Source organism: Polypterus senegalus, chromosome 5, assembly GCF_016835505.1.
Source record: "Polypterus senegalus isolate Bchr_013 chromosome 5, ASM1683550v1, whole genome shotgun sequence".
Classification (NCBI taxonomy): domain Eukaryota; kingdom Metazoa; phylum Chordata; class Cladistia; order Polypteriformes; family Polypteridae; genus Polypterus; species Polypterus senegalus.
In genome coordinates, this window is record NC_053158.1 from 16,759,183 (window position 1) to 16,786,482 (window position 27,300).

General features: G+C 41.7%; 1 protein-coding gene across 1 annotated transcript in view; it reads right to left on the reverse strand.

Annotated features, from left to right (window-relative positions):
- Window positions 1-27,300, reverse strand: part of cd226 (CD226 molecule) — a 59,602-nt gene that overhangs the window by 2,873 nt on the left and 29,429 nt on the right. The window contains exons 2-5 of the mRNA XM_039754350.1: window positions 21,075-21,407; window positions 6,417-6,755; window positions 4,149-4,245; window positions 403-457 (exon numbers count right to left, since the gene is read on the reverse strand). Of these exons, the coding sequence (XP_039610284.1) occupies window positions 403-457; window positions 4,149-4,245; window positions 6,417-6,755; window positions 21,075-21,407 (824 nt within the window). The remainder of the gene's footprint in view (window positions 1-402; window positions 458-4,148; window positions 4,246-6,416; window positions 6,756-21,074; window positions 21,408-27,300) is intronic.

The window sequence follows — 27,300 nt, forward strand, 5'->3', positions numbered from 1 at the left end:
ATTTATTCATCTTATTTTTATTTTTTGCCTAAAGCTAATTGTTTAATAAAAAAAATTATTTAACCATCTCACAGCCTCCTCATTCACCTACTGGGGAGAACATTTTGATTCAGACCCATTTTTGAAGCTTCCATGTTCCACAGAGAAGCACTGAAAGCTAAGCTGTGATCTGCACATGCTTCGTCTTTGTGACCCTGATGAGGTGCGCACATAATCTACCAAATTTCACTTTGCTGCACACATTAGAAACCGCTGGTGCTCCTCTTTCTGACAGCTCCCAACTGCTACCTGTCAGACAACACAAGACAATCCTGCAGGCAAAGCTTCATGTGCAACTCACAGTGGGAAGGATGAGCAACACTAACATTTTTTAAAATCAGTGCATTGTTCCCAGACACATACCCTTCTTCTTGCCGGAGGATGTTTGGCTCGTTTTCTCATTCTCTTCTTTTTCTTCCTAAAAAGACAGTAACAACATGCTCATATAATTTAATAATTAAGGGAAAGTATATTTAGATCTGAAGCCAGGTAGTCTCACGGGGCCAGATGTGATTCTTGCTTTGAGCACCACCTTCATGAGGCATTGGTTTCAGTGATCTGCCTAATTGTACCCACCCACTTTTGAGCAAACTTCACACATGGCTGTCTTCAGACAAGAAGCCAAGAAAATGTTATTTACACAAAGAGTTGTGGGAATCTGGAGCAGACCACCAAGACATGGAGTTGAAGTAGAAACCTTGAAAATCTTTAAAAAGTTGTAGCAACGCTACTCAAAATGTTACTACATCTTCCAGCGGCCCTGGCAGTAAAATGCTATTGGGCAGCTTTGGAGGGTGCAGGGGCTGCTGGGAAGAAGACTGAGCAGGCAGGAGGCCCTTTGGGAATCACGATTGTCCGTCTGATTGTTCATACGCCTCTCACACTCAGTAGAATTACAGTTTCTATCTGGATGTATGTGCTGTCCTGTGTGTGCTTGTCTGTGTGAGTTTATCTCGATTGGATATGTCTCCCAATCACCTCACGCTGCATCAGGAACTGGTAGGACAAAACTTTACATTCTTTTTGAAGAGCTGTGCACAAGGTGTTTCTTTCATTCATCTGTTATCAACTTCCCCTGCTATACTGGACTGTTTTGCTGTGCTGTGTTGTAATTTATTATCACTGTCGGGGATATGGGGAGGGCCTTTACATAGGCGGTTTTGGTTGTATTGTGTGCTCTTTTTCAGTTATTTGATTAATTTCCATCCATTATCCAACCTGCTAAATCCTAACTATATTCATTATTATTTATTATTTATTATGCCTCTGTGTGTGAATGTGTACATGCCAGGTCAAGGTTGGATGTGTTCCTGGGTCCAAAAAATAAAGAAATCACCATCTTTGGACGGTGTAAATCTTAGCGTCATCACGGATGATGACAGCTGAGCTCTTAGCTAAACAAACGAGCAACAAATGGACTCAAATGAGAATACCCACTTGGAGACAAGTTGGGAAAAATTTTGTAATAAACAACTCGCCCCCTACTCCTCAAGTCCATACATTTTAAACTGCCAAGGTGTCAGATAGAGAGAAAATGAAAGTAAATGGAAGACTTAACACCGAGAATAAATATCATATCATGGGGGTCAGTAGCACAAGTTAACTAATGTTTAATGATTAATTTCCATGTTGTAATGTGTGCGGTGATAGAAGACACAAACACACACGTATACCACTACAGCTACTTGGCTCTACGCATTTGAGAAGTGTTTCTGCCTGCTACGATCTCTTTTTGTCATTCTGAGTGCTGCATCATGCAGTCAGAAGGTGGATGCTGTGCAGCCTCGTCTGTGCATCGATTGGTCATGTTAGGCATATTGGTTGAATCGCTTGTTTTGAGTACTGAAATCAGCACCTCCTGGGGTTTCCTCTTTATCAACTCTCTTAATGGCAATCTTTTTGATGGAGTGTGACTCAGCGTTTACTCCAGATGCATATTCTGCAATTCATATTTTCACAAGGGCGGCACTGTGGTGCAGTGGGTAGCACTGCTGCCTCGAGGTTAGGAGACCCGGGTTTGCTTCCCGGGTCCTTCCTACATGGTGTTTGCATGTTTTCCCCGTGTCTGCGTGGGTTTCCTCCCAATGACATGCAGGTTAGGTGCATTGGCCATCATAAATTGTCCCTAGTGTGTGCTTGGTGTGTGTGCGTGCCCTGCGGTGGACTGGCACCCTGCCCAGGGTTTGTTTCCTGCCTTTGTGCCCTGTGTTGGCTGGGATTGGCTCCAGCAGACCCCCGTAACCCTGTAGTTAGGATATAGCGGGCTGGATAATGGATGGATGGATAGCTGTCAGTTCTTTCAATCTTACATCAACTCTGACACTGTCATTATAATGCTGAACAAGAGAGCACATACAGCACCTGCGATGTCATGTTCATCTTTGATCGCTAGTCCATTGATATCTTTGAACACCAATGTATGACCTGATGTTACAATAAAGCTTTTTCCCTTGCAACAGGCTACAGTATGTTTATTTTTAACACATGTAATGTGTTCACTGCACATGTGACACACATTTGTATGTTTAACATGGGGAATTTTAGGAGTCTTTTTGACTGTAGCTGGATCATTGTAATAAGTAGCTTGCTGTCTGCCAGACCAGGTTAACGTGAGCACCACTCATCTTTGCAGTTCAAAATCAGCAACCCCAACTTTGAGCTCTGCCTTCATGAGGCATTGGGTTGGTTTAGAAATGCAACACTCAGTGAGTTGTCTAATTGTTCCCACGCAGTTTTAAGCACAACTCACACATGGTTGTCTCCAGACATATATATGTCTGGTCCGGCGAGACTAGAAGCCAGGAAGCACTTCTTTACACAAAGAATTGTGGGAATCTGAAACAAGCTACCAAGCCACAGAGTTGCAGCAGGAACCTTGACAATCTTTAAAAAGAGTCTGGATCAGAGTTTGGGATAGCCGAGCGATTAGTTAAACAAATGAGCAACAAATGGAATAAATAAATGGGCTTCTCTTGTCTATCAAAGCTGGTAGAGACTTACTCTAGAAGACTCAAAGTGGAATTGCTTCCAAAAAATCTTCCACCATGTATCATGTTAAGGGTCTAAATACTTATATGAATGAGAAATTTCAGCATTTGATTTTTAATAAATTGGCAGACCTATCTGAAGACATCTTTTCACTGTATCATTATGGGTTACTGAGCGTAGACTGATGGGCAGAAATGACAAATTTATCCATTTATAATGAAAACTGCAACCCAATAATTTGTGCAGAAAGTGGAGGGGTTTGAATACTTTCTAAGTTCACTGTATTTAGTTTCTTTGCAGATTTCACTTTTCCCTCACAGGGCTAATGGAGTTACTGTCGAGATGAACTGCTGACATGGTGGATGTGTGTGGATGCAGGGCGTAGGTGAGCGGTGCAGTCAAGAGATGTCCCATTCATGGGGTGCTGCTGCCTTACACCCAGTGCTCACAAGTTGGGTTCCATCCTCAAATAGCCATAAACTGAACATGTGATTTAACAAATTGGACAAATTATTGAATGCATTTTTGGCATAATCGATATTTACCTTTAAAAAAATGAAGATTTGTATTTTAATATTACATTGTCATTACTAATTTACCTAACATTGTACTAGGTATTGTAACCATTTTACATCATTATATTGGTTTTTGGGTGGCACGGTGGTGCAGTGGGTAGTGCTGCTTGCCTCACAGTTAGGAGACCCGTGTTTGCTTCCTGGGTCCTCCCTACGCGGAGTTTCTCCCCGTGTCTGCGTGGGTTTCCTCCGGGTACTCCGGTTTCCTCCCACAGTCCAAAGACATGCAGGTTAGGTGCATTGGCAATTCTAAATTGTCCCTAGTGAGTGCTTGGTGTGTGTGTGTGTGTGTGCTGGCACCCTGCCCGGGGTTTGTTTCCTGCCTTGCTCCCTGTGTTGGCTGGGATTGGCTCCAGAAGACCCCCGTGACCCTGTAGTTAGGATATAGCGGGTTGGATAATGGATGGATGGCTATTGATTTTTTTTTTTTTTGCAAGTTTTTTCCTCCTTTTTAAATATAGCAAATTGAAAGAAACAATAACACACATCCACAAAATGAAAACCAAAAATGTATTTTAACATAACATAACACAGATCGGTACGTACCTCTTCAGACATATCACTGTCGTAATTAAAACTGCAATAAGAAACCCCAAGCCTGCTCCAATATAAATGAATAATGTTTTGATAAGATCGTCTTTTTCTGAAATTGGACAAAACATATGTTATTTTTACTTTAGGCAGAAATTTGAACTCTATGAGCAACCTGCAAAGAAAAACACTGAACTCTGAAAGTTTTCGGACCCCTTCACTTCTTTTATCTTTTGTTATGCTGCAGCCTTGTGCTAAAATCATTTCAGTTATTTTTTTACCCATAAGGGTAATGACAAGGTGAAAACAGGATTTTAGAAATTTGTGTAAATGTACCAAAAAACTAGCAATGCTAACTGTCGAAGATGGATAGTAGAATAAATTGATAGCCCTTGCTCTAGGAGTATCTTCGGCACGTTTGCTCTGTATTTGAGTGTGTTTGAACCTCTGTTCACCACCGGTCCCTCTCTGAATGCATTCCCATTAAATCTTTTTCTCAAACCCTGTTATTTTGAAGTGTCTTACTCACCTCCTGTCCCCTTTTATACTTCCCATCTTTGAAGGCGACTGTCCGCCTGCCTCCTACGTCTTTACTGCTCCTCATGTGTTCCACACTCGCAGTTCCTCTTTCGAACACTAAAGTTAAAGTGACCAATCATACCAAAACCAAACTGACCAATCAAAATGCTCCAAAGGACAGAACACACAAACAGTCCTTCGTGATTTATTATATAGTAGATAATAAACGGAAACATCCCATTGACACGAGTATCCAGATCCTTTACTTTACTTAGTTCAACCGCTTTTCCTATAAATATTTAATTATATCCTTACTCTACTTCAACACTACTTTGTTGAAGCTTTATTGTGATTACAGCCTGGGTTCTTCTTGTGTTTGGAGCCACAAGCTTAGCACATCTGGATTTATGGATTGTTCCTCAATTCTCTTTGAAGATCCTCTCAAGCTCTGTCAGGATGGATGGAAACCATTGGAGGATTTTTATTTTCAGGGCTCTCCAGAGTTGTTCAATTGGGATCAGATCTGGGCTCTGGCTTTGCCACTCAAGAACATTCACAGAGTTGACCTTAAGCCACTTCTTCGTTGTCTTTGCTTTGTGCTTAGGGTCATTGTCCTGTTGAAAGGTCCTACCACTCTGGAGCAGGTTTTTATCTCCATACTTTGCTCAAATCAGCTTTTCCTCAGCCCTGTCTAACCTCCTCTAAAGTCCCCCAAGGCATGATGCTGCCATCATGCTTTTACAGTTGTTATGGTATTGCACAGGTGATGAGCGGCGCTTAGTTTCTTCCAGGCATGTCACTAATCTTGATTTCATCTGATCAGAGAATCCTTTACATGCCTGTTTGCAAACTTCAAGTGGGCTTTTATGTGTCTTTTACTGAGTGGAGCCCTCCTTCATTTGCATGGGTTCAGTGTAGTGCTGGCGCACACAAAGCTGATGCAAAGACCAGATCAGTGGAACGCTTATCCTTCTGGAAGTTTCTCCCATCTCCACACAGGTTTGCTGGAGATCAGCCAGAATGACAGTTGGGTTCTTGGTCACATCTGTTACCACCCATGATAGCTTAGTTAAGCAGGGAGGCTTGATCTAAGAAGATTTGTGGTTATTCCAAAACTTCTTCCAATTAAGAATTATGATGGCAAATGTTTGCTTGGAAACCTTCAATACCACATTCATTTTTTGGTAGCCTTCCCGAGATCTGTGCCTTGACACAATCCTGTCTCTATGCTCTGCCAGCAGTTCTTTTCTCCCAATGATTTGGTTTTTGCTCAATTGTGGGACCTTCTCTAGACAGTTGTGCACTTTTCCTAACCATGTGGAATAAGCTGAGTAGACCACAGGCGGGCACCGAGCAAGGTGTGGAAACATCTCAATGATGATCAATAGAATGGGATGCACTTGAGCCAGATGTCAAGTGCCATTACAAAGGGTACTTGCATCAAAGGGATAGTTTATTTAATTTTTTTTTTTTGAATAACTGCAAAAATGGCATTTTCACCTTGTCATTCTGGGACATTGAGTTCTGGTTGGTGTGGTGGAAGATAATTCAATGTATTTTAGAACAAGGCTGCAACACAATTAAAACTGAAATAAAAGGTCTGAATACCTTTTGAAGGCCCTGTATGCATCACGTGGTTATTAGAATAAACCAGAGTCATGAATGAACCCACCACATGGTGGTCCAAATATGGCAAAACGGTAATGCCCTTCATTGTGCCTTAGTACAACAGCTTTTCCTTTAAATATTTCATTGTATCCTTACCTTTTATTACTGTCAAGGAAACTGTTGTTGTTCTGTTTTCTTCTTTCATAATGAAATGGCAGCGATACAGACCTTCATCATCAACGGTGACATTTTTGAGCAGCAGGTTGACTTGTAGAAAGTCGGTGCAGTTTAATATGCTTCTTTCTATGTAATCTGCACCGACAAGTGGCCGATGTGCAAAGCTGCAAGAGGCTATGTTGTCCTTAAAGCCGTCTCCAAGTTTTTCAATAGTCACACTGTAGATGGTTCCATTCAAATTATAGTTGCATTTCAGCAAAAAGTTATTTGCTTCCTTTATTTCAATATTTAAATCAGAGTTATGTGTTTTCAAAACATCTGAAAAAAACAACAGATCAACAAACATTATAAATTTCAGTCAAATGCTTGTTTACATTGTAGTTATTCCAGGACTCCATGCGGAAAAATGTGCAAGTCCCTTTTAGATAGATAGATAGATAGATAGATAGATAGATAGATAGATAGATAGATAGATAGATAGATAGATAGATAGATAGATAGACAGATAGATAGATAGATAGACAGATAGACAGATAGATAGATAGATAGATAGATATTTTATTATTCCCAATTGGAAACTCACATACTCCAGCAGCAGCATACTAATAAAAAACAATATTAAATTAAAGAGTGATAACAATGCAGGTATAACAGACAATAACTTTGTATAATGTTAACGTTTACCCCCAGGGTGGAACTGAAGAGTCGCATAGTTTGGGAGAGGAATGATCTCATCAGTCTGTCACTGAAGCTGCTCCTCTGTCTGGAGATGATCCTGTTCAGTGGATGCAGTGGATTCTCCATGATTGACAGGAGCCTGATCAGCGCCCGTCGCTCTGCCATGGATGTCAAACTGTCCAGCTCCGTGCCTACAATAGAGCCTGCCTTCCTCACCACTTTATCCAGGCGTGAGGCGTCTTTCTTCTTTATGCTACCTCCCCAGCACACCACCTCGTAGAAGAGGGCGCTCACCACAACCGTCTGATAGAACATCTGCAGCATCTTATTGCAGATGTTGAAGGACGCCAGCCTTATAATGAAGTATAGTTGGTTCTGTTCTTTCTTACACAGAGCATCAGTATTGGCAGTCCAGTCCAATTTATCATCCAGCTGCACTCCCCGGTATTTTTAGGTCTGCACCCTCTGCACCAATCGCAGATTTTATAAAGTGGAGTAGCATTTCTAAAGAACCTCCACACATCCTTACATATACTTTAAATCAGGGGTCGCCCACTCCGGTCCTGGAGGACCACCATGGCTGCAGGTTTTCATTCCAACCCTCTTTCTTAATTAGTGACCTGTTTTTGCTGCTAATTAACTTCTTTTGAATTCATTTTATTTGACTTGCTCTTGAAAACTCAGACCCCTAAACTGTTTCTTTTTCCTTAACTAGCAGCCAAACAATCATGAGATACAAAATGAGCCAACACAACTGTTGTCCATCACACAATATCTGAAAATAAAGAAAGGTGGAGGTCATAGGAATGTTGATCTGCTCAGGTCCACGAAACATTTCACCAGTGCTCTTAGAAAAGAGAAAATCAACAATTTCGGAAATGTCTGCTAATGCACCGCGAGAGCAGCGACAAGCCACGGAATTAAAGAACGGGTTTAGTTAATGACAAAAAAATAGGCACGTCATTAAGCACCTGTTTGGAGTGAAATGGGTTGGAGTTTGAGGCTCTGACTTAGCAGGTCTTCTGTTGGCTCTCTCATCTTCACGTTTCATTTTTGTTTGGGTGCCATTTAAAGAAGGAAATGAAGCAATTTAGAGGAACAATGAAGAAATTCAGGAGAAGGAATCTTAAAAAAGCAATTCAATTACAATTGAAAATTAATTAGCAGCACAAACAGGGCGCTCATTCAGAAAAGAATTAGAATGAAAATCTGCAGCCACGGTGGTCCTCCAGGACTGGAGTTGGCGACCCCTGCTTTAAATCAAATCAAGCAACATGCCACTGTTCAAAAGATCTAAGATTTAAATGTTTTCTTTGTTAGATAGCACTTTAGAGGGATTGCTTTGACCACTCAATTGCTTTTTTCCACAGAAACAAAGGGTGCACATGTAACCCCCCTTTTACACGGCCCATCGATTCCTGGTATCGACCGCAATGTAAAAGGCGAGCTCACATGTGTGTAAATTCCAGATGGTGTGATCTGTGTTGTGTGACTATGTCTCTTCTCGTCAAACCACAGATCACACTTTCAAATCCTGTTTAAACTTAATTATTTAATGTTTCAATTATGCTCAAGAGGCTAAAGAGCAAACAGAAATAGCCAGAATCAGTGGAGAGTCGGAAACTGTTCACATTTCCTGTGTATCTAGGGCGCTGCAGCTTAAAACATCAAATAATTACTAAAGTGCTACTTATTAAAGCCCAAACAAATAAAAATCAACAGCAAACACTTTTAGAAAACTAGATAAAGAGAACAAGATTTATGATAGAGTTTAGCTCACCTAAAAAGCGAACTTAAAAGGAAACTACCAAAATCGTTTTCCATCAACAGCATTGCCCCTTCCAGCACAAGCGAGACCGAGCGACAGCAAGCACAAGGCTTCAGAATAGAAAACATTTAGAACCTCATCTCTCAATGCTAGAACATTAAATTAATCAGTGAAAAAATGAGACGTGACGCAGGCGATGCTCAAACAATGAGTGCTGGAGAGAGACTGAGGATCTGTGAAATGCCCGGAGGCTACAGCAGGAGCAGGGTGTGCCTACACATCACTTCATTTGTGTGGATTCATTGTAATGTTTGGTGCCCAACAAATTCAGGTTTTGCTTTTTGGAACTTTCTGGAATTTTTCTTTTAATATTTTTGCTCCGTGGGTGCAGAACCCACAGACAGGGCTGTCTTAATGTATGGGCACAATGGGCACTGGCTTGGGGCTCCAGAAGCAAGGGTCCCATAATGTTTTTGATACCTATGTATCTTTCTGTTTTGCAAAACAGGAACCCTAATGCGCTACTTGCCCGGAGGCCTATGATGCTGTTAAGATGGCCCTTCCCACATGGGAGGGTTGACGGTTAACTGCATAACCATAAAGTCATCATTAAAAATATTTTGAAAACCATAGAAATGATCTTAAACAAAACAAAAAAAAACAGATTTCCTGTGTAGCCCAAAATCACACAAGGAAGGCATCAATGGGCTTTAACAGACCCTGCATTTTGACAGCCCTCCAGCCTTGACTCCCTAAGAAGACAAAAAAAAAAAAATCCCAAAAATAAGATATTAAAGAATCAGTCATACTAGGAATTTTTAATAGTTTACAAAATTTCCATCCAGATTTTTTGAACAAGTCCTTCATCTTCTAAAACTTCATGTCAGAGTACTTGAGAAGCAGCACTGGACCTGATAAAATATCACTGAACTGTGGAATTCCCGGGGAAATTTCCAACAAGGCACAAACTCAACAAATAAAACAAACCTGGAGTCTGCCTTTAGTGATTAAATACTGTTTAATTTACTCAATAAAATAAATGGATTTGTTTGCAGAGCATCCTTATGGTTTCAGTTACAAACCTTCAGCTATGTTTTGTTACTGCCAGCCTGAATATCCAGTGGATTCTGAGCGCAGTCAGACCCCATCACTTTCTGCACACTCTAATTTGTTGTAAACTCAACTTTAAATGGATAACATTTGACATTTTGGTCCATCTATCCACACTCTATAACCATTATGACAAAGTGAATCTTGGATCATTGGGTAGAGGGGTCCTTTCATCTGATTGGCTGGCCCAGCACTGACTCAGCTGTTGAATGGCAATGGGGGAGGCGACTTGTTGGCCAAGGTCTCCAGGACTCTGACTGTGTCTGGCATGACTGGCTCCTTTTCTACAGTCTTGTTGTCGTTCTACTGGGTTGCGCACGAAAAACCGAACCATCTCCGACTCCAACGTCGACGTATGTTTCTTAGCCCGTACACGAAACGAAAGATATGCAATACAAAAATCCAACTGCAATTGTCTGAAGGATCCAAGTGCAATAAAATTCACATTTTTCCTTGTCGTCTTCCTTCAGTTCTTGGACACAAGTCATTCTGTACGGCTTCATTTGTAGTGAGTGCAACACACGTTGACAAGACCGGCGCGAAACATTCGCTTGTTGTGCCAATTTATGTGTCGATTTCCTACAGTTTCTGGCCATCCGTTCCTGAATATCTGCTACGACCGCAGGTGTATGAATGGACGGGACCCGATTCTTTTTGCAGTTTGCAACTGACCCAGTCTTACGCCACTTCTTCGCCAACTCATGAATACTGTTTTTTGCTGGTAGGTTTACGACAGGAAACTTCTGTGCGAAAATGTCCTTCAAAGAACCGGTAGACTATTCCAATCCTCTGTTGCAGAGAATACATCTTCCGGATCTCTTTCACGCACGTCTGTACCCACTGGCTCACAGCTTCCTTACTAATGCACAGTTGGGGCTGCTCACCCCGTCGTGACAATGAGGCTCCGCGATCGCGACGGGACCCATCTGTATAATAGCTCAAGCTAACTGGTCGGAGAAGGTTCGATTTTTCATGCGCCACCCTTTACAATGAGCTGATGGACAGATATTATTGTTTTCCATTTATATTAATTAGTTTCTACTTTGTTGTTGAGGTACTTGAATAAATTTACATCCTTATATGTGGCAGTTCTGTATTTAGTGAGTGGTATAGTCTGTTGCTGCATTTTGCCTTGAGAGTTGGCACGGTGCTCTATACCTGCACTTGGTGAGGAGTGCTGTGCAAGAACAAAGTAGTTTGTGTGAAAGAAGACTTAAACTTTGTATCTTACAACATTTTGGTAATCCCTTGAGATTAAATGACAAGCTCCTGGCTGCCTGACGGAGGCTGGCTGTGTGGGATATGCTGGGGGCAAATAGACTGGAATCCCTGCTTCAGACTTCGTGGGCACAGAGCAGGGGTCTGGCCTGACAAAGCCAAACGCTGCACACACAGCTTCAAACAAATCTGGGGAATGAGTAGGCTATAAATCTCATAACGTAGACCTCAAGCTGACGAGGCAAAGCGAGACGCTGCTTGTGCCCACATATCAAGGTGATGGTGAGCAGCCGCATGTGCCTGTGCGTGGCGGTCTCAGCTTACTAGTTAACAAGCTACATGTATACAGGGGGAACGAGACTTTAACCAGTTACTGTATGCAGCACATGGCCAGCCTGGGATTTTGTGGTTTAACGAATCAGTGAAGTAATATACTGTGTGATCAAGGTGCTATATGTTTGTAGCCAATAAGCTGTATTATTTTGTATTATATAGCTGAAGTATGTAAATCTGTTCTATAAGCTGAGTGGTTATAAATAAGACTCTGTGCCTTTGTTCATTGACCATGCCTTCTGCCATTAGCTGCACGGATCTCCCTGTCTGTGAAAAGAAATAAAAATGGATGGCAAGCTTCCTCCTGCCTGGTTCTTTGGGGTGATTATTTATCAATTAAATTCCAATCACATTCGTATTGTCATATTGTATTTCTGACGTGGCCGTCTAGCTCTGTGAAGTAGGTCACTTGTATTCTGTTTTGTGTGTTGCACCCATTGAATACTCAACCTACCTGGAAAGGGGGGTCTGTCTCTGAAGACGTCTTCCATTTTTTTTTTTTGGGTGGTTTTTCTTGCTTTCTTAGAGATTTAAGGCTTGGGGGCTGTCCAAAAAAACAGTGCCTGTTAAATCCCATTCAGGCATTCCTTGTGTGATTTTGGACTATACAAGAAATTAATTGTTGTTTTCAGAAAGCTTTGTATGTTGTAGCAGAACACCTTTATGTAACACTTTTAGTCTAATGACCTTTTTAGTTATATTGACTTTTGGCTAACTGCTTTCAGCAGAATGACTTCATTCTAGTATGCAGTCCCTCAAGGTTTCCCTGGCCTGGAATGAAGTGTCACATATTTCTCTATGTAACATAATACGGGATGATCCAATATCCTATATATGGAATTAAACTCCTAAAAGTAAAGGTGCCAGAGACCCATCTACATGAAGGTTCTGGAGACCATTATTTATTTAGACCTGTAACAGGCTCCTCACAGTGAATAGCCATGAATAGATGGTAACATGCGTGTGAATTACCAAAGGGTCCTGAATTGAAAAGGACGTTTGCTGAACACACACAACAACACAGGCTAAGTTTAGATTTTCTCAGTCGGTCAGTGTCCTGCTAGGTAGCCTACCTTAGATTAAAGATATATATTTTCCATCCATCCATCCATTATCCAACCTGCTATATCCTAACTACAGGGTCACAGGGGTCTGCAGGAGCCAATCACAGCCAACACAGGGTGCAAGGCAGGAAACAAACCCCGGGCAGGATGAGATATATATATATATTTTTTTTTTTTTTTTTTTTCCAGATATTGCTAAATTTTTCAAATCACAAAGAACAAACTTCATATGCAAAGAACCCTTCCTAGAATAAAATGGTGATTTGTGAAGCAATAGTTCTAAGAGGAACCACACAACCCAGTAAAGAACCATAAAATGCCATTAAAGAACCAGGATTTTTAAGAGCATATTAATATTAAATTAACATGTTATCAGCTTTAGGCTCAATCTGCTTTTGGATATCCATACACTATAAAGGCTTTGTTTAACAAAAGACTGTTAGCAGACCTGTGATTACAATGCAAGAGTGACACGTCTGTAATCGGGTGCTCCGAAGGCGTCTTTGTTTAATACATTTCATATGCTTATAGATTACTAGACTCTAAAGAACCTTTAACGTACGAGTGTTAAGGTGGAACAAGGGATCGAGATTTTTTTCCCTTGTGGTTGTCCAAGGGAATAATAGGCTGATACAGCAACAACTTCTTGGGATGCCAACCCAGCTGTCCCCATTTACTTGAAAAAGACAACAAACACAATGTGTGAGGGTGTTTAAAAAATAAACTAAAGGCCACCCCGTAACACTTGGGCTAGTTCAGGTAACACACGGAAAGCAGTTATGAACAGGCTGTGGAGCTCTTCTTCTTAGGTCACTTGAACCAGAAGCGAAGCCTCCTTCCTTTATGGCATGGGGACAGGAAGGGGCGGAGTCAGTTGCCCTCACTGGGCAGTTTCTCTGCATTGTGGAGATAAAAGAAGAGAAGGCAGTTAGCGACAGTGCCTCCTCTTGGCTTGGGGTGATAACGCATATTTGGGAAGAACTCGGAAGGTGACCCACCGGCATGCATGCGTGACACCCTACAATATCCTAGATTTGATAAAAACACCGACTTTCCTAATGATCTTTCTTTGGTATGTATCTGATTCAAGATTTTTGATTTACTCTTTGATTCTGAGTTTCTGATATTAGTAATGGCCTTGTTAACGTCGTCTCTCCCAGTCTTGTACTTACAAATCCTTACTTGTCTCTTTGAGGCCAAATAATGCTACATTATGAAGGATAGCTTAGGTGGTTATTGTTATCAAAAAAATGCAACTTTTATTTTTCTGAACTAGGCCAAAACAAAATCTGAGTTTAATAGGGTGCGGAAACTAATAATGAAAGTGTGTCACAAATAATACAACTTTTCTGTGGTTGAGAGATGAGAAAGATAGTAACTTTGTATCTGATTTTTAATTTTTAAAATGAACAATAAAGTTATTTTTACCTATTTAATCAAAAAATGCAGATATATTAGCGCACCATATACATCCATCCATCCATTCTCCAACCCGCTATATCCTAACTACAGGGTCACGGGGATCTGCTGGAGTCAATCCCAGCCAACACAGGGTGCAAGGCAGGAAACAAACCCTGTGCAGGGTGCCAGCCCACAGCAGGGCACACACACACACACACCAAGCACACACTACGGCCAATTTAGAATCACCAATGCACCTAACCTGCATGTCTTTGGACTGTGGGAGGAAACCCAAGCAGATACGGGGAGAACATGCAAACTCCACGCAGGGAGGACCCGGGAAGCGAACCTAACTGCGAGGCAGGAGCACTACGCACTGCGCCACCATGCCGTCTACCATATACATATGGTAGGTAAATATATAAAAGCAAATACAAAGGTACAATAGATAAATCCAGATAAATATCTTTTTGGCTAGCACTTCTGCCTCACAGGTCCAGCATTCCATTAGTCTGGACCTCACGTCTAGTTCCTGACTCTGTGGAGTTTGTATTATCTACCCATCGCTATGTGGGTTGTCCTCTGAGTCCTTTGCTTCTCTTCATATTACATCCACAAGACAGCGAAAGGCCAGTCCTCGTCTAGATTGCTCTAATGTTCTAAACAAAGTCGTGTATTTTAAGATGACTCTCTAACTCTAAGATGGCCCCTTTCGTGCCACTGATGCTGTCAGGACAAGGACCAGCGCCAGCTCCTTGCAACCCAAAATGGGATTATTTGAGTTTCAGAAGGCTATCTTAAATCCTACAGATTTTCTATTCCCTCACACACTAATTACAGTAGGCAACGAAGAGTTCACTTCCTGAGGACTTGCAAGTGTATAATATGGACTTTGGCCTGCTGATCACAACAATCACCATTAACATTTCCTATCACATACGCATTCTTTTATTGCTCATTGATGGACAGTGCAATGTTCTACACTTTGGTGTCCTGGGCTGGTAACATCACTTCAAGAGAGGCCCACCAAATCCACAAGCTGGTTAAAACTGCCGGCTCAGTTATGAGATGCACTTTGGACCTTCTGGAGGTCGTGGTGGAGGAGAATTAAAACAAAACTGAGTGCCATTATGACCAATGCTGCACATCCTCTCTCTGACACACCAACACTGTGAGGACTTTCAACCAACAAATCATTGAGCAAGAGTGTGTCAAGAAACATGACTAGAACTCCTTTATACCAGCAGCAATATGTCTGTATAGTGCCTTACTGGGACTGGAGGTTTTCATTCTTTTTTATTTTTCTTCCTTTTTAGTTGTTCAAATGTGTGTTCAGACCACAGTATCCATTCATCCATCCATCCATTTCCCAACCCGCTGAATCCGAACACAGGGTCACGGGGGTCTGCTGGAGCCAATCCCAGCCAAAACAGGGCACAAGGCAGAAACCAATCCCGGGCAGGGTGCCAACCCACCGCAGAGACCACAGTATGTGTTATGTATATTTATTTGTTTTTCTCTCTGTTTATGTATTTAAAAAGCATCTGTAAAGCATTTTCTCCCCTCGACCAAAACATCCTCCAAGAGCAACTTCTCCCAAACTTCCAAGAAGAGTTTGGTGACCAACAATGACATTTTACAGCATGACGGAGCACCAGACCAGAAGACAAAAGTGGAAACTAATTGCCTCGGGGAACAAAGAATTGAAATTTTGGGTCCATGGCCAGGAAACTCCCCAGACCTTAATCCCTTTGAGAACTTGTGGTCAATCCTCAAGAGGCGAGTGGACAAAGAAAAACCCACCAATTCTGACAAACACCAAACATTGGTTATCAAGAATGGGCCGCCATCAGTCAGGATTTGGCCCAGAAGTTGATTGACAGCATGCCAGGGTGAATTGCAGAGGTCTTGAAAAAGCAAGAAGGGCAAACACTCCAAATAATGACTCTTTGCATAAACTTCATGTAATTGTCAATAAAATTATGAAATGCTTGTAATTCTACTTCAGTATACCACAGAAATATCTGAGAAAAAGATCTAAAATCACTGAAGCAGCACACTTTGTGAAAACCAATACTTGTGTCATTCTCCCAAACTTTTGGCCACAACTGTAGAGACCCCCAAAATCAAACTGTGGTGAGGCAGAGATCAGGGCAAGAGTGTAAAACCATTTCAAAAGCTTTGAGTGTTTCCAGGGGCACAGTGGCCTCAATAATTGTGAAATGGAAGAAGATTGGAAACACTAGAACTCTCTCCTTGAGTAATTGGGAGCAAAGGTCAGGGAAGTCATCAAGAAGCCAATGGTTACTCCAACAGAGCTCCAGAAGTCCTCTACTGAAATGGAAGAACCTGTTAGATGAACAACTAAATCAACAACACTCCATCAATCAGGCGTTTGCAGTAGAGTGGCTTAATGACAGCTTTTTCCAGATGGCATTTAAATGACTCTGACAGTATAAGGAAAAATATTCTGTAGTCTAATGAGACAAAAATTGAGCTTCTTGGTCAGAACTCCAAACTATAATGTCTGGTGAAGACCTACCTAATACCATCCCTACAGTGAAGCATGGTGGTGGTAGCATCATGCTCTGCATGTGCTGATCAATGGCAGAGACAGGGAGACTGACCAGAAATGAGGAAAGGATAAATGAAGTCAAACACATAACAAGTCAGAACTGAAGGATGGATAGATGCACACAAATTCAGAGGAGTCCTTGAAAAAAACCTACTTGTGATTCTGTGATGGTTCTCCTTTAGCGTGACGATGCTGGAGTGGATTCAGGACAAGACTCTGACTGTCTTTGAGTGCCCAGTCATAAAAACCAAAGAAGATTTGTGGAAAGGTCTGAAGATGGCAGGTTACAGATACTTCACATCTAATCTAATGGAGCTTGAGAGGATCATCCAGGCAGAATGGGACTTGAACACCCAAAGCTGGCATAGGGACTTCTACAAAGTACTGAATTAACGGTCTGAATACTTCTATGCATGAGAGATTTCAGTTTTTGATTTTTTTTTTAAACCTATCTGAAAACATATTTTCTCTTTGTTATTAAGGGTTATTGAGTACAGATAGATGGGCAAACATTTGCAAATTTATCCATTTAAAATGAAATTTACAACACAATAAAGTGTGTAGAAATGGAAGGGGTTCTGAATCCAGTGTATTGAATCATAATTATACAGTTCTATAATAATAAGGCTCACTATATACAGGGCTAGTTGTGCTCCTCCCGTGTAGTAGAGAAACAGGACAAACTTCAAAAATCAATAAAATAAAATTAATAAAATATAAATGACGTAAAGCTGATCATGCAAGAAGCCTTGTGAGCTAAGAACAACCCCTGCCAACTTGAGTGTCTGTCTCTGGACCTTGTTAATTGACATTCCAAAGCAAAACTTCACCAGGAACTGTAATCTCTTGAATTGAAAGGGCAAGTCCATCGCGATTAGATGGAATGGAAGGGATTAAGACCCTGTCGCCAATGTCACACAAGACCGACTTCAACGGAGGCTGGCGCGGGAGCGAGGAGGTCCCTACCCACTTCTCCTCCCCTCAGCCCGTAGCCTATCTCTCAGATTTGTGTGAGTAAATCGCTGCCGCAAGCGAACTATGATACTTAGCGTGATGAGAGAAGTTGCAAAATCAACCGCAATGTTCAAGCAAATTATAGAAAGAAACCCGTTAGGATCTAAATCCGTTAAGTAATTCACTCATGAAAAGCGGACAGACATACAGATAGACAGACGTTGAATTTTTTATATATATAGGCAGTGTAGATATATATATATATATACTAGCAAAATACCCGCGCTTTGCAGCGGCGAAGTACTGCATTAAAATTTTTATTAAGAAGAAAATTAAACCTTTTTAAACTGAGGGAAAATATACCAATAATTATTTGTTAAGGATCTCTTTGTATACCACATTTTGAGTTCGGCCCTCCGGATGTAATATGACCAAGCTGTGCGCTGATCTTACTCTTGAGCATGCAACGTACAGTTGGCCATGTGAACAGTAATCTTGTCTCAAATCTCACAGCTTGGATTGCTGCTGTCATAATCGGTTTGAGTTTCATGGTTTGTTTCAATTACGACAGTATTTGCAGGATTTGTTGTGTTGAAGTGACATTCGGCATCTGTCAAGCGTTGTAAGCATACAACTGGTTTCATCGATAACTTCACATCCAGCTTTTGAGAGTTTAAACATTCATAAACATCAAAGTGTCCACTACTGAAATCGTCACCTGTGAATCTAAGATGTTTAAGAGGCATTGGCGGTTGTCCAAAGGTGTAAAATATTTGGCCATTTCGGTACACTTGAAAGCGACAACCGAACAATTCAGCGGCAGCCATCAACTCACATGCAGATCCATAGGTGAAGGGCTTAAGCATTTCACTCTTCTAGTGCTCCTGTGTAGTATAATTATCTCCTGTACCGTCATCAGTCCACACCTTGAACCTGTCCCAGTCATTCAATACATAAGACACAATGTTCCTCCAGATATCAAGAGTGAGCCTGATATGGCCGTGCAATATTTAACAAAGAGAATAGAAAAAGTAGGTGCCATCTCCGGGCATGTAAACCACTCGGTAAGTGACAGTTCTTTGATCGATGGTGATCACCTTGATAGACATGGTAATGGGGGTTGGAATGATAAAGGAAATGGGTACCTGAGCAATGTAAAATAAGTCTAAAATACCTATACAATAACAATAATTGTAATAAACAAACAATAAAACAGCGGAGAAGCCGTGGATTAAATAAAAAGGCTGTAGTTATTGGTAGGGAGACGTGAATCCCGTGGCGAAGCAAGGAAGGAAATGTAGAGACCGGAGCAACGGATGGCCTTATATAGGCAGGCAGCCAACAATGTGGGAGACGTTGGGATGGGGGACCCAACACCACCTCACACGATGACTGAGCTGCAGGCTATGGACGTATATATGTACATAAGTAGGATTCAGTTAGCGTTGGGAACCTGTGTACCAAATTTCTTAAAGATGGGCCCATAAGTAACAAAGACTGTTGAAAAGTTGGATATGGCGGCCGACAGTGGCATCATACCACCGAAATAAGTACGTACATTGGTTTCGGTTAGTGCAGGGATGCCACCTACCAAATTTTGAGAAGATCGGGCCATAAATAAGAAAGGAAACGCCGGAAAAAATCTTGCTCAATCTCAAGGACTTAGACTCCATCTCTACAATATATAAAATCATTTTACAATCCCTCCCTTCAAAGATCCAAGAGGACACTGGGAAAAAGATCTCTCAATTAAAATATCAGAAAAGGAGTGGAAAGTAGCAATGCAGAGAATTCACTCGAGCTCCATATGCGCAAAGCATACAATTATACAACTCAAAATTATATATCGAGCACATCTGTCTCAACTAAAACTCTCCAAAATGTTTCCAGGGCATGATCCAACCTGCGAACGTTGCAACCAAGTCCCAGCCTCACTGGGTCACATGTTCTGGTCCTGCACCAAATTAACATTATTCTGGACAAAAAGTTTTAATTACCTCTCAGACAGCCTTGGACTCACAATCCCTCCTAACCCATTAACAGCTGTGTTTGGGGTTCTTCCAGAGGGTCTTAAAGTGGAGAAGGACAAACAAACTGTGATTGCATTCACTACACTCTTGGCACGCAGACTGACTCTGATAAACTGGAAGAATCCAAACTCTCCTCTTTTAAGTCAGTGGGAAACCGATGTGTTATATTATTTGAAATTGGAAAAAATCAAATACTCAGTTAGAGGATCTGTACAGACTTTTTTCAAAACATGGCAGGATCTAATCAGTAATATTTTAAAATAAGTTTATAAAGCACAGAGAATTTATTAATTTAGGTATGTTTACAAGCCTTAAATTTTACACCGTTTGGCTTGCTCTCTCTCTCAGGGGTGGGGATCGATCTGTTCTTAACATAAATTTTTTTTTTGTAAAAACTTGATTGCTATGTATGGATTGTAATAAAATTAATAAAATAAATAAAATAAAATAAAAAAAAGAAAGTTCAACATGGCGGACATCGTTGACCGTTATGACCATTACGCTTATAATTTAGAAATGAAACCTGCTTAACTTTTGTAAGTAAGCTGTAAGGAATGAGCCTGCCAAATTTCAGCCTTCTATCTACACGGGAAGTTGGAGAATTAGTGACGTTGGAAAGTTCAATATGGCGGCCAACAGTGGTGTCATACAAACGAAATAAGTACGTACATCGGTTTCCGTTAAAAGATCAATATGGCGGTTGACAGTGGCGTCATACCACTGAAATAAGTATGTACATCGGTTTTGATTAGCGCAGGGAAGCCACCTATCAATTTTCGTGAAGATGGGGCCATAAATAAGAAAGTTCAACATGGCGGACGTTGTCGACCGTTATGACCATTACGCATAGAATTGCTAAATGAAACCTGCTTAACTTTTGTAAGTAAGCTGTAAGGAATGAGCCTGCCAAATTTCAGCCTTCTACCTACACGGGAAGTTGGAGAATTAGTGATGAGTCAGTAAGTCAGTCAGTCAGTGATTGCTTTGCCTTTTATAATTAAAGATATATATATATATATATATATATATTTATATATATATATTGTCACACATGTGCGCATGGGAGGCAGCTAAAGGGCTTGAGTAAGAACAGTGCCTGCAGACCATTCATGGGAGATTCCACCTGGTCCTCTTGACGTCACTTCCGGGGCCGAGCCAATGGAAGGAAACCTTGCCGGCTCTGGCCCCTGTGATGTCACGTCCAGGCTCGCACCAATGGCAGAAGACCTTCATGAGCTAGACCCCTTTGACTTCACTTTCTGTCTTCCCCTTTAAAAGCCTCCACCTTTTCCCTATTCCTTCAGTTCTGTTTTGGACTCGGTTTTGTGCTCATCAGCGCTGTTTCAATATAAGCAACTTCACAGCCAGGAAACCAATTATACGGGTGGCTGTCCCAAACCTTTGTATGACTCTGTGTCGAGTTTGTGACTATTTATATACTACTCAAAAAAAAATTGCTTTGTTTTTTTTCCATGATCACAATTCATTTGCAGTGGGGATTCTCACCTGTGTCAATGACTCGGATCTTCTTTGTCCATGTACCTTTTGGGAATGTCTGCATTGAACATTGATAGAAACCTTGATCAGCAGCAGAGGCTTCTTTTATCATAATACTTCCATCCATTTCTGAGGAGTTGAGAAAGATTGTCCTTTGTTGATAGTCTCCAAAGAGCATTTTACCGTAGATGTGGTGGAAAACAGCAACTTGCGTCTTATTATGGTTAGTTCTCTTTTCCCAGCTAATCTGCGTTAGATTACCAGACCAAGGGCACGTACATGCCAGGGTCAGATTCTCCTTCAGCACAACAGTTGAGTCAGCAGGTCCTTCTAAAGTGGCATCTGGAAAAGTAGATACAGTATAGGATATTCATTTAGTTATATTGTTATGTCAGTAAGCGTCAGACTGGTGAATGACGTCTACAAAGCACCTGTTCTTTAAATATTGGAACATTTGAACAATCTAGACAAGAACAGGCCATTCAGCAGCACAACACAACTCACCAGCCCCATCCACTTAATTCTTCTAATATAACATTAACTGCCTAATGTTTGTGTGAAATTTACCCTTCACAAGTTTCTTTCCCCATGGTCTTGATGAACTCATCTTAAAGTCACAGTCTCGATCCACTGTACCAATTCCCTTCATAATTTTAATCACTTCAATCATGTCTCTGCTTAATTTTCTTTTGCTGAAACTGTAAAGGCTCAGCTCTTTTAATCTTTCCTCATAATTCAACCCCTGTAGCCCTGGAATCAGCCTTGCTGCTCTTCTCTGGACCTGTTCTAGTGCTGTTATGTCCTTTTAGTAGCCTGGACACCAAAACTGCACCCAGGACTCCAGATGAGGCCTCACCAGTGTGCTATAAAACTTGAGCAGAACCTCCTGTGACTTGTACGCCACACATCACATCACACATTCTATTACACTTCTTAATGTCTTCTGAACACTGTCTGATAGTTGTCCACTATGACTCCTAAATCCTTCTCATAAGGTGGACTCTCGATTTTCAGACCTCCTATTGTGTATTCAGACCTAACATTTTTACTTCCTATGTGTAATTCTTCACATTTACTGACATTAAATGTCATCTGCCACAAATCTGCCCAAGCCTGTATGCTGTCCAAGTCCTTCTGTAATGATATAACAGATTCCAAATTATCTGCTAATCCACCTATCTTGGTAACATCTGCAAACGTAACCAGCCTGATGTTTATGTTCCTATCCAAATCATTCATATTTATTAAAAGTAGTAGCGGCCCTAGCACTGACCTCTGCTGGACACCACTCCTAACATCAGTCCCATCAAAATAACACGTATTCAAAATGTCTGTATGTTGGTTCAGGCTGAAGGTAAGGGTTGGGGAAGTCTGATGTCTTGTCATGGATTCTGGTTCCATCCCTGTCCATATGGATCACTACCTGTCTTGTCTCCATGCAGCCAAAATGAAGAGCTTGTCTCTAAAAGTAGCTGTTCACCACTTAACTGGAGCTGGAAACTCAAACTTGAAGCACTAAGATATTTTGTCTCCTACAGAGGTTAATAGTCACTTTAATCCATTTTGATCTTAAGCCAACTCTGCCTTCTCTGTGCATCCTCTTGCAATGTAAGACCACCAAGGAAACCACAAATGCACATTAGAGAAATGCTGCATTCTTCAAGCTTTAAGCAGGAGTTACAGACATTCACACCTATTGTCATGAAAGACAGTGCGCTCTCTTCTGTTTCATAAAGATAAAGCCTCCAAGTGTTGCAGCTATTTTTGAAAGAATATCTCCTCAAGAAAATAAAGAATAAGATGCCCCTACAAATGGCAGGCCAGACAGAGGTGTATGAGGTGAGACACAAAAATAACCAGATTGGTAAAAAAATGAATACATTACAGCATTCTAAACATTGTCACCCTCTGTGTAGTCTCCCTCCTGATCTCTACACCGCTCCATACGTATCTTCCATTGATTGAAACAGTGCTGGAAGTCTTCTTGCTTAAAGGCTCTTCAACAGGCTTGCTGTTTTAGTCTTCGCTTCATCCATTGAAGAAAAATTTGTTCCTTTCAGATCACTTTTGATTTTTATTGGAACAAGTAAAATTCACGGGGAGCTAAACCGAGCGAACAGGGAGGAAGATCGCGGACAGGAATGTTTTTTGTCAGTCAAAAGCTGCTTTATGGAAAAAGAGAAAATTTGCGAGAAATTTGATGTTGATTCACTGTTCGATTTTTTCACCTGACATATTCGTGGCAACTCGTGTAGTGATTTTTGTGCAGATACTGACTGGGCAATTCACAGGGCATACCTAGCCAGTCGGCGGTTTGAGAGGGCGTGTAGGAGGAGATATAGTTCTATGATTCACGTTCGGCTGACCTCCAGACGGTTTTCCAGGAAAGCCCAGTCCAGTTTTTTTTGTGTCTCACCTCATATTCTTTGTCTAAATGAATCCATTAGAGTGGCCAAGTAGCTTTGCTATTGACTATAAACCCCACCAGACCTCAACAAGTCACTTGACGTTATCAAAACTTGGAGACGGCTGCACTGTACTCTAACTGTAAAAATGTTTACTGCATAAGAGTGGTATGACTCGACGACTGAGGTGTTAAATTGTAAAACATAAGTTGACTAAATCTACGAGTGAATGATTATGTAGTTGTAGAGGGCTTTCAGGGGGGTTTTAATATGCAGGATGATCAGTTTTGGACCGCTCACATTATGGGCAGTTTATTGCAATATAGGATAGGCCAAGGTTGAGTGTATGTTAATGGTGGTACATCATCTAGCTGTTTTAACTACATTGGGTCACCCTCAGTAGGGTGGTCTGTACACGATAATTACATGGAGTGTCCCAGAAGGAACAAGAAAGAACTGTGTCCTAATAAAATACAGAATACATTTTCCCAGCATGCTAGAGTGCAGTTGAACCACACTGGGACAGGGCTGGCCGACCTTCTGACAAATGGGAAGTGGCTGCTGTAGCAGAAAATCTTTATGTAGCAATTTTTGTCTATTATGGTTTTCAGTTATGTTGTTAGCTGGATGGGTTCAATTTAGTGTGTAGGGCTTCAAGGTCGCTCTGAAACTGGAATGAAGGATCAACTATCTGTGCGTAACTCAATATAGGATGATCTAATGTCCCATATATGAACCTGTTTGCAATATGTTATCAGCTATATGCTAAATATTCTCTTGTATATTCATACTCTATAAAGTGTTTGTCAAACAAAGGATTGTTAGCATAACCCGATTTGTAATACAAGAGTATTACAGAAGAGCTTGTATTGGTGTGCTCCAAAGGCGTCTTTGTTAAATAAATTTCTGAAGTCTAAAGAGCCTTTTATTGAAATCGAAACCAAGATCAAGATTACATTTTTCCCTATCACTGTCAGAGGTGGTATCCCAGCCACAGGGGATGCACAAACCAGTGTGTTTCTTTGTGCCGGTCCCAAGCCCGGATTAATGGGGAGGGTTACGTCAGGAAGGGCATTCGAAGTAAAATTTTGCCAAATCAATATTCGGGCAACAATACAAATTTCCATACCGGATCGGTCGAGCCCCGGCTTAACAACAGCTGCCACCAGTACTGTTGGCCAACAGGGTGCTTCCAGAAATAGGGCTACTGTTGGCCGAAGAAGAAGAAGGAGAAGAAGAGGGGGGAGATGTGCCCAGAGGCAGGAGGAGAGGAGGAAGGTAAAGAGAGTGGAACTGAGGGTAGGACTTTGAATGTTGCCAGTATAACTAGTAAGGGGAGAAAGTTAGCAGATGTGATGGAGAGAAGGAAGGCTGATATATTCTGAGTGCAAGAGACTAAATGGAAGGGGAGTAAGGCCAGGTGGACCGGAGGTGGATTCAAATTGTTCTATCATGGTGTGGATGGTAGGAGAAATGGAGTAGGGGGTTATACTGAAGGAACAGCATGTCCAGAGTGTTTGGAGGAGAAAATAGTGTCAGGCTGAGTAATGATTATGAAGCTGGAAATTGAAGGTGTGATGATGAATGTTGTTAGTGCATATGCACCGCAAGTTGAGTGTTCAATGGATGAGAAAGAAGATTTTTGGAGTGAGTTGGGTGAAGTGATGAACAGTGTACCCAAAGGGCAGAAAGTGGTGATCAGAGTGGGTTTCAATGGATAGTGGATGATGAATGAAGAGAACGAGAGAGAGAAGGTTGGGTGATGTGGAGATAATGAATCAGGAAGTGCAACTGATTAACAAGGAGGAAGTAAGGACAGCTTTGAAGAGGATGAAGAATTGAAAGGCCGTTGGTCCAGATGACATACCTTTGGAAGCATGCTGGTGTTTAGGAGAGATGGCAGTGGAGTTTTTAACCAGATTGTTTAATGGACTCTTGGAAAGTGAGAGGATGCCTGAGGAGTGGAGAAGAAGTGTACTTGTGCCGATATTTAAGAATAAGGGGGATGTGCAGGACTGCAGTAACTACAAGGGGATAAAATTGATGAGCCACAGCCTGAAGTTATGGGAAAGTGGAAGCTCGGTTAAGAAGTGAAGTGATGATTAGTGAGCAGCAGTATGGTTTCATGCCAGGAAACAGCACCACAGATGTGATGTTTGCTCTGAGGGTGTTGATGGAGAAGTATAGAGAAGGTCAGAAGGAGTTGTATTGCATCTTTGTGGACCTGGAGAAAGCAGATGACAGGGTGCCTCGAGAGGAGCTGTGGTATTGTATGAGGAAGTCGGGAGTGGCAGAGAAGTATGTAAGAGTTGTACAGGATATGTATGAGGGAAGTGTAATCGTGGAGAGGTCTGCGGTAGGAGTGATGGATGCATTCAAGGTGGAGGTGGGATTACATCAGGGATCGGCTCTGAGCCCTTTCTTATTTGCAATGGTGGTGGACAGGTTGACAGACGAGATTAGACAGGAGTCCCCGTGGACAATGATGTTTGCTGATGACATTGTGATCTGTAGTGAAAGTAGGGAGCAGGTTGAGGAGACCCTAGAGAGGTGGAGATATGCTCTACAGAGGAGGGGAATGGAGGTCAGTAGGAACAAGACAGAATACATGTTTGTAAATGAAAGGGAGGTCAGAGGAATGGTGAGGAGGCAGGGAGTAGAGTTAGCAAACGTGGATGAGTTTAAATACTTGAGATCAATAGTACAGAGTAATGGGGATTGTGGAAGAGAGGTGAAAAAGAGAGTGCGGACAGGGTGGAATGGGTGGAGAAGAGTGTCGGGAGTGATTTGTGACAGACTGGTATCAGCAAGAGTGAAAAGGGAAGGTCTACGGGACGGTAGTGAGACCAGCTATGTGATATGGTTTGGAGACGGTGGCATTCACATGAAAGCAGGAGACAGAGCTGGAGATGGCAGAGTTAAAGATGCTAGGATTTGCATTGGGTGTGACGAGGATGGACAGGATTAGAAATGAGGACATTAGAGGGTCAGCTCAGTTTGGGAGGTCTGGAGACAAACTGAACTAGTTTTGAATGCATTATAATGGTGTGATGGTCTTTTAAGTGTCCCTGGGGAGTAGGGATGAATGTGTCAACTATGCCAAAAATGTAACTAGAGCTGTGAGGCAGCAGAGCTAACCACTGTACAACAATGACTCCCTGAGATAAAATTATACTCCAAGTCCACAATACTCTGAGTCCTTAATCTCTCTCTGTGTCTCATGAGTTTCTATCACTTCAAGAAACACCCACACCTGTGATGTAAGGGATCAGGGTTATATACCTGGGGGGCTGTCCTGTCACTGCCTGATCTCCGCTACGCATGCTCAATCCAGCCGTGAAGACACAACGTGCAATGAATTTTTGCAGAACAAAAAAGTATTTTCATTATGTTCTCCTAATGCACCCCTCAAAGGAAAATACTTTCATTTTTTTATTTTTCCCAGGGTGCAAATCTGTTTGAAGTACTAATCAAGTACTGATATCATTCAGGTGTGTTGTCATGCATGCCTTCCAGGCTCTCCTAAAGTATGTGATACCACCCCAGGACGAGAAGTAGTGCCATCACTAACAGTCTTGTCCCCTTTATACACTCACAGCCTTAAGAATCCGCCCCTTGAGGGCAGCACAGCCAAGAAAGCCCCGCCCCTTCCTGTCCATCTGGTATAAAAGGCAGACGGACCCAGAAGGTGGCATCTCAGTCAGACCTGACCTCACCAGAGAGAATGATTTAAAAGACAACCTGTCACTACAACACCATCAAGCAAGGGTTTCATTCAGAGTTTTCTGTTTCAGTTGAAGTAAGTGAGGTTTTGCCCGGTGAGAGCCCCG